This window comes from Dendroctonus ponderosae, unplaced genomic scaffold (genome assembly GCF_020466585.1).
Source record: "Dendroctonus ponderosae isolate FM_Combo_2020 unplaced genomic scaffold, Dpon_F_20191213v2 Dpon_F_20191213_3, whole genome shotgun sequence".
In the NCBI taxonomy this organism is placed as follows: Eukaryota; Metazoa; Arthropoda; class Insecta; order Coleoptera; family Curculionidae; genus Dendroctonus; species Dendroctonus ponderosae.
The window spans coordinates 11,174,111-11,182,351 of NW_026018508.1; the positions used below are offsets into that span (position 1 = coordinate 11,174,111).

The following is an 8,241-nucleotide window of genomic DNA, read 5'->3' on the forward strand; positions in this document are numbered from 1 at the left end:
CCGACCATACACAGAGAGCCCTATAATATCGTCCTGCCTAAAATCATTGACGTAGCCCCTAATCAGCTGATTGTCAAGTCGCTGACATAACCTACAAGGTTCGATTTCGTTAAAAGATAATTGTATCTAAACGATACTACAGTAAAATGTATGACGAAATCTCTGAGTAGTGCAGTACCAAATTGTCTCTTTGTAGCAAATGACCGAAGGTTAGCAGTTACAGTTACGTGGGAAATCACTCACAAACAAGAGGCCCCCGTGTTGTGGTGATGGTGATAGTGGAAAGTTTAAGTGTAAATTATTGTGATGCGACGAGGAATTAAATCAATCAGTACCTAGTTAAAGAGGGTCAAAAGTCATCACAGCCTGCAGAGTTAAATGGTTTTAAATCTACATGCGATGGGTAACAATTCCAGTCTGCCCAAGGGGCGTCGGAAATCTCTACGGTCTTTTGTTAGAAGATCGTACAGCAGGCCCGGTCTTAGTCATACATTCACAGTTCCCGACATTGACGAGCAAATGGAACTGTTGAACATCAACATAGCTACAGAGGAGGAACTGATGACCCTGCCTGGTGTTAACAGGGAAATTGCCAAAAGTATTGTGGACCACCGGAAGGCAATTGGGAGGTATCGAAAGGTGGAAGACCTGGCATTAGTTAAAGGGATCGGGGCCCTGAAACTGGAAATAATGAAACCGGAGATTTGTGTATCTATAAGGCGCAATCAGAGCATCTCATCTAGGGCTCCCAGCTATGACAGCCTTAGAAGCACAGATTCCAGGATAACAACGAGATCAGCTAGATTAGTGAATATTAATAAGGCCACTGTCTTTGACCTACAGAGCGTGCCAGGGATCACTCAGGAAATTGCTGCCGGAATTTTAACACATCGCAACAAAAAAGGGCACTTCAGAAAGGTACGTGGTCTTTTGTAAATTCGCCTAGTTCATATCAAATGGAAATCGATTTAACCAGAATGACTGATGAATGCTGCTTCACTTTATTAATGTAGGAATACAGGTCAATGTCTAACATGTTTGCACATTTTTAGCATAATAAGTAACGCGAGCTGTTTATGGCAGTGCTTTCCAATAGTTACCTTATCAGAACTTACCTATTAACATATAACATCGGTTTTCATTCCATTTAACCATTTGATAGCCGATTTATGTTTCAATGCTTGGTAATTAAATTTACGAATAGCTTAGGTACAAAAATCCAACTGCGACCAATGCTAGCAAAAGTAATTCGTCCACTTTTATTATAGATTGATGATTTGCTTAAAGTAAAACACATCAGTCGAATGCGCCTGGATAACATATCGAAATATTTGACTACTGAAGACAGTGAAGATAACATAAGTGAGTCTTCAATATCAAGGCCCAGTATACTTACTAATGGATTCGTATCAACTCAACATACCAATGGGCGATTTAATAGGTAATTCATTAAATTCTCGTACATTTTGCTACAATTTACTGTAGGTATATATTTTTTGCTAGGATGCTTTAAGTTCAAAGAGCTGATTGATAGGATTTCGGTTTAAAAAATTATTTTAAACAGTTGGGTAACTGGAGTCTAACAACTAAGGTAGTTAAGCGTTTCAGATAAATTTTTTGAAAAGAAAATCAGTCTTTAAAAATTTTTTATTTATTTATGTAATAACCAGAATAATTTTCTGCTTTATTTTGTGTGCTTTACTCTCGTTTTTTCGGCAAAAAAGGTCGGCAAGTTATCTCGGTAAAAGGCAAAAGCTCTTGAAGTAAGCTGGCAAATCGATTATTTGTAGTGTAATTTCGAAAAAATGCTGTTTACTTGCCTTCCTGATAAGATATTCCCAACTTTGTCATACGTTCAATTTCAATGATTCGTGCTCACTTTTAGTTATGCAGGGTGTTTAAAAAAGAGGCGCTCATATTTGCGCCAAAGGAGAAATGTACACGGCAAATTTATGAAAAAATCGTTTATTCAAATATAGTGTTGGGAATATATCGATTCAAAGGTCCAGGGTGCTAAAATTCAGTTAGAGTTTGTCGGTTAGTGGAAAATGGGACTGGATTCATTCATGCGAACTAGAACAAACAGATTTTGTACTTTTGGAAAATGAGGAAGTTGTCCGCTGTTTACGTCAAAGTGGACCACACTAAGTTTGATATGAGAAATCATATTTTCGAAGTATTCTGTACGACAAGGCATATTTGGAAATTTAAATCGCTGTTTTTAAAGCAGCAAAAATCGCGGTTTATTCAAGATGTGAAATAAAAATTAAATTATTAAATTTGGATAAAGTGTGCTCCTTCGTACGCTATTTGAGTTAAAAGTGTCTTGATTGATGGTGAAAATAAAAAAAATATATTTATTATCATTATGAAACTCCGAATATTCTAATAGAATTTTACCGGCTTTGAGAGCTAACAAGATTTGTGTATTTTGTGCTAGAAATTGTTGATTTCAGTGGTGCCCGTGGCACGTTTAGGAGCATGCAGGAGTTGTATCTAAAAGTACCTATACTAAAATCTCCAATAGGGAATTCTTCGACTAACCAAACACCGTGTATGTTTCGTGTAAATCACCGCACTTGAATATTTTAAAGTTGTTGATTTGGCTAGAAAATTTCCGTTTTTAGCCCCGAAAATTCGAATTAATGGACCTTCAGGAACAAAACCAGCTTGAAACGCTTCAGCCTTTCCTCACTAATACTTAACATTTACAGCTAGAAATCTGGAAATTCCTGCTTTGAAAATGTCTGGTAGCTTATCAATATCAATAAATTTAGGATTTAGATTATCTGCATTGCCAAACACCTCTTTCAATTTTCTAAAAGTATTTTATATTTTTTCAGACCGTCATTCAGAGGTCATGTTCCTAACGGCCTCACTCCTTCAACCACTTTTGATATTTTCGAACTGTTATCGACTTATTCGCCGCGTCCAATTTTGAGTGAGGTGTTTAAAAATTCAAGAAATGGTGAGGCCGCTGCTAGAATCGGTTCCTGGAACTTGCACAAATTCACCCAAGACAAAGCCACCAATTTGGGAGTGAAGGAAGTGATTTGCCGGACTATTTTAGAAAATGGGTACAAGCCAACGTCTATAAGTTAAATTCGTCCCACGGTACAACTAATACTTTGCTTCAGATTATCCTTGCTAGCTGTTCAAGGGATTAAGGAAGTAATCGCTTTGAAAACGATATGCGAAGAACTGAATAAGCCCACTTTACGAAGGGTGGAGGAATGGAAGGAGAACAGTCAAAATTGGAATTTTTGCATGCTTGATGTGCATGATTCACAGTTAGGGTTTATCTACGACTCTGGAAATCGTAAGCTATTAACAAAGTGGAAGTTGATTCATAATCACGATAGTTATTTTTGTTTCAGTCGCCCATATTGAGTTGAGGAACTTATTGGGAAATCCGGAAGAGACACAAAGCGAATGTGATGCTTTGATTGCGCACTTTTTAATCGGCGATATCAATCTACAATTGGTCAATTTGGCTTTGAAAGTCGGAGCCAATATCGCACTGTTAAACGAAAAAATCGCCGATCTTATCAGTGAAGAAGAAACGGTGGTCCTTTGTATTGATTTGGCCAATTTTCATGAATCCGACGGTAAGTCAATATAAATATTTAACTGTGTAACTGGGGACCAACATACTAAAATAATTTTCCATATTTACTTAAATTTAGGTTAATACGTTTTCCGTATACATTGAATTTATGATTCCTTTTTGGTAGTTATATCTAATCTTTATAGTATTAGTAACGCATTTTTTTGGTTTTTATTGAACAATTTGCTCAAATACGGGAAATAATCTTGTGGGTTCTTATTTATGGAACGTGGAATGATTATATATTTATTTATCTTTTAGCAAAACAGAAAAAATGCTAAATAACTACATAATGTTTTAAAGGTTACTTGTAATTGATTTTTAACTGTTGTTAAATTAGGGCGGGTTTATTTGGTAAATATAATGCAAGGGATTTTCAATAGTCAAATGTGCTGATTACAGCGCGCCAAACTGCTAAAGTTTAACTAGCAGCTAAAAGAGTAAACTTTGAAAGTTCCAACTGCGAACAGAAACAATATTACACATCGGTAGAGATTAAGTGGATTTTGGTCTAAACAGATCATCCCTTATCTTATCAGTTTACAAACCCTAAGTCTATTTTATCAATCGGCATTATCATCAGTTACCCATTTATCTTTATTGCGATCAAAGATAATTTCTTTGTTGTCAAATTTACTCTGTTTTCTGCTGAATATTATTAATGATGTCGCGGATTCGACAAGTTCGTTCAGCACAAAGCAAGTCACTTAGAAACAAGGAAGTTTTCAGATTTTTTGAGTATTGTTGAGTTTTTGTTTTCTCGAGGTTTTACTCAAATTAGATCACGATTACATTTTGCATTGATGTTAAAAGATGATCTCGCTAAATAAAAATTGTGCTGCACTTAAAGGCAGTTTTCATAAATTCATCCAGTAGGTACAATAGATAGTTTTCAATAGACTTTTTTTTTCACTTAAATTAGATCACAATTGAAATATACACAGCTGTTTCAAGTTGACTGGCTAAATAAATTTGCCCTGCATTTAAAGTCAATTTTCAAAAATTCCTCGAGTTAAATCCAGCTCTTGTACAAACTGGAAGTTTTCGCAGCGTTTGCAGTAGACCTTAGTATCCGTTTAGTCCAAGTTTCACTCTAATTAGATGTCCAATGAAATATACAAAGCTGTTTAAAGTTGCCCCGCTAAATAAAGATTGCTCCCCACTTAAAGTAAATTTTCAAAAGTTTTTCGAGTGAACACCAGCTCACGTGGAAACTGCAAGTTTTTACATCGTTTTCAGCATGCTTTAGTCTACATTTACTCCAGGTTTTACTTACATTAGATCACGATTGAAATATACAGAGATGTTAAAACTAAACCCAGTAAATGAAAATTTCCTCGCACGATTAAGTCAATTTGCAAAAATGTGTCCAGTAAAAGCCAGGTCACGTAGAATCTGGAAGTTCTCACCCCGATTTCAGTAAGTTTTAGACACTATTTACTCAAAGTTTGACTCGGATTAGATCACTATTGAATATACCTTTGGTCTCTTAAAAGTTGATTTTCAAAAGCGTGTTCAGGACAAACCAGTTCTCCTAGAAACGGAAAGTATTCACATGTTTTTGAGGACATTTCGTCTCCATTTTCATTAATCTTGCGATTGGCTTCTATAGCACCGCTATATAATATTTTTGTCGTGACAATTCCAGATTATTATTTGTGGAATATGATTGTTTCAGATTCAGCGTTAACATTGGGAGGTTTAACGCCCATATTCCCAAGCAGCACAAATACACAGTTTCCTGCTTTAAAAGCGGGTTACCATTCTAGTCACATATCAAATATACTGGTAAATGCACAAATCAAACAATATTTAACTGGTTACAAAAATATCGTCAGTAAAGGAATTACGCATCTGGCCATCCCGAATGGATGGTCGTGGGGTGGACCAGTCTCATCCAACTGTCCGATCTGGATGGAACTATTCATTGCTAGGAAGTCTGAGGATAGTAATTTGTGATATTTGCTTTTATCACTTGTGGTTATTGTTTTGTTCGATATTTTATTTGTATTGTAAAAAATGTGTGGTGTTTTGTTATGTGGTGATTGTCAGGCAGTACAAATTGGTTGTTAGTGTAAATAGAGTAAAACGTTTTGCTTCCCGGCCATTAAAGCTACTGTATTTTAGTGAATAAATTAGCAGAGGTTCATTTATTTTCAACAACCGTCGGTTTTAGTTTTTCCTAGTTCCTTCCTGTTCCGAGTGACTGAGTAAAATTCAGCTTTTTTAGCAAGTAGTTCCATAAATATTGCTTTTAACTCGCAGTTTTTTTACTTGCGTTATGTGTTCACGTTTTATGTTTAAAATCATATTACGATCTCAGGTTATTTCTACATTGCATTGTTTATCGCTAAATACAAATTCAAATAGGAAAAATTCCATATTTAATAAAGCCTAGTGAAACTCAAATGATATATTTCTAACAGTTAAATATATTATTCATATCAAGCTATAAAGGTGTTTCTTCTCCTCCTCTTCCTCAAGCTGCTTCCATTGATTTCTGCCCTGAAACCCATCAAGTTGGCTAACTCCTTTGATTAATGCGATTATTCTTAATTATTGCACTCATTAACCACACTAGAGACACATTTCAGCTGATCCCTTCCCTTGATTTCAATTATTAACTCTATTCCTTTCAAGAGCTTGCAGTATTCACGCTTGCATTATAGTTGGAAATCAAACACTCTCGGCTATGAAGTTATAAAGCAACTATTCGAATTAATAAACCAAACTGCTGGTAACTGAATCTGAATCTCATTAGAAATGTAGCCGACTTCAGGAAACTTGTACAAACAGGAATTTAAACGACGGCAATTAAGCAAATACATTTATTTTACTATTATTTTCTGAAAAAGTGTTTTGCAATTACGCATATCTTTGCCCGTCTACGATGTCACATCAATTCGATGCCACAATCCTGATAATCCCGAAAATAACTTCAGTAATGCGAATGAATTGGTCCGGATGTGGTTACGCAAATTCCTGCATCCAAGGCAGCAAATCACGTGCTGGAAAATGTGACTCTTTGTTACGGGGTTGGTGGGATTTCCTGATTTTGCCTACCAATCGAATTAACTGTTAAATACAAGGGGTCGTTATATGGGTTTACTTTACTTCGAAGTTGGTTTTCTTGAAATAATCGCAATTTTAAATGCAGGAAATTCCTAGTTTTCTAGTAAGAGTTTTTTTGCTGGAACCTCTGTTCTAAAAGTATATATGTACTTGAAAGTACAGGATGTTTTGCTAATAAAATCCGTATATTTTGGGGTTCAATGGGATTATCTTGGTTCTTACTTAGTGCCAGCGAGGAAAATGGCAATTTGAAAGCACTCAAGCTGAAATATTGACGATTTAAATGAAATAAAAATTGTCCGTAAATAAACGAGTTAAATAGTCGCTGACCGGCTTAGTTAAACGTTTAAATTTTGATTGTTCAGTCTTGTTACTGTTTGTCTAAATTTATTGTCTAATAGAACATGAAAGGTATTTTTAAGCTAAACTTGGCTCATGTTGAGCGCTTTTCGGAACAACCATTCTTTCCGTTCCTGGAATCCTTATACCATGACTTTTTCAAACGCACACTGTTCCATATTTCTTGCAGATAGAAAAATTCTTATTGTTAAATTAGAAATTTTGATTGCAAATAACGACTTTGATCGAAATAATTAAAAAGTAATCAAGCTGGGAATGAAAATTAGCACGAATATCTGCTATATGCGTCCGCAATGAACTTTATTAGCCTCTGGGGATCTTCAAAGAGCGTGGTCAATTTTTTTCAAATTCCCAATTAATGATATGGCCATCCACGTGGTTTATCTGACTTTATGTTAAGCACTTGAGCTGCACAGGCAAATAATATTATTAGTTTCACATTTTCCCAGAGCTCTTTCTCCTATTTTCTAGCTATTATTCGGTTACCAACTAGCGTTTCATTTACCAAATTAAAGCTTCTAACGCAATGTCTGGTAATGACATGGTTATTCCTATTTCGAAGAATTCCTTGTTGTATAATTAAATAACATGAAAACCTCTTTTCACGTATTGTGCTCAAATTTCACGTTGCAAAACACGTGAAATGTTGTCACGTTGCAGATTTTTACGAAAATACTGTTGGTTCATTTAAGGTAAAGAAATTAACTATTTTGCTTTAATTTCTTTACAAGAAAAAATTGTTAATGTCCTTAAAGTACTTACGTTGTTAACTGCAGGAATTTATAAGCCCTTTGAAGTCGGTTTCCATTGCAATTTAGCAAGCAACTTTCTAAACAAAATTTTATTTAGATCTATCGAGGCAAATTTACTACCTACGCTTGAGATAATATTACAAATTAATTAATTTCATTATAAGCAATTGCTTGCACCATAAGAGAGATAAACGACCCCTTGAGGGGCACCTGATTTCTAATAAGTGGGATCACAATAATTTTTATCAATCTTTTCACATTCACCAAAACAGTCAATCCACTTGAAACAAGTAATTCCTGTAATTCGTCGACTTCTTGCCGATTAGAACATTGTGATTAATTTCATAAAAATACTTGAAAAATTCGTTGTAATATGAAAGGACGATTGTTCAGATTAGCGCTAATAAAGCCGATTCATGTATGATTATTGAGGTATTTTGATTTCAGCTT

The 8,241-nt window shown here is 35.1% G+C and overlaps 1 protein-coding gene and 1 long non-coding RNA gene across 2 annotated transcripts; one reads left to right on the forward strand and one right to left on the reverse strand.

Moving 5' to 3' along the window:
* Nucleotides 1-53: 53 nt before the first annotated feature.
* LOC109546753 (endonuclease/exonuclease/phosphatase family domain-containing protein 1) lies at nucleotides 54-5,770 on the forward strand. Its single transcript, XM_019917851.2, has 6 exons — nucleotides 54-918; nucleotides 1,269-1,441; nucleotides 2,844-3,077; nucleotides 3,138-3,319; nucleotides 3,378-3,608; nucleotides 5,286-5,770. The coding sequence occupies exons 1-6, from the start codon at nucleotides 379-381 to the stop codon at nucleotides 5,564-5,566; spliced, it is 1,641 nt and encodes a 546-aa protein (XP_019773410.2). The 5' UTR covers nucleotides 54-378; the 3' UTR covers nucleotides 5,567-5,770.
* Nucleotides 5,771-6,019: 249 nt separating this feature from the next.
* Nucleotides 6,020-8,233, reverse strand: LOC125503768. Its single transcript, XR_007281055.1, has 2 exons — nucleotides 7,802-8,233; nucleotides 6,020-6,666 (listed from the first exon to the last, which is right to left on the reverse strand). It is a non-coding gene; the product is annotated as an uncharacterized LOC125503768 (long non-coding RNA).
* Nucleotides 8,234-8,241: the final 8 nt, after the last annotated feature.

Excerpts from the sequence above, each read along its gene's own strand:
- LOC109546753 (XM_019917851.2), top strand. The coding sequence starts at position 379 with ATGGTTTTAAATCTACATGCGATGGGTAACAATTCCAGTCTGCCCAAG. Across the intron at positions 1,442-2,843 it reads ACCAATGGGCGATTTAATAG|ACCGTCATTCAGAGGTCATG; the intron begins GTAATTCATTAA and ends ATATTTTTTCAG. Across the intron at positions 3,078-3,137 it reads CGGACTATTTTAGAAAATGG|ATTATCCTTGCTAGCTGTTC; the intron begins GTACAAGCCAAC and ends ACTTTGCTTCAG.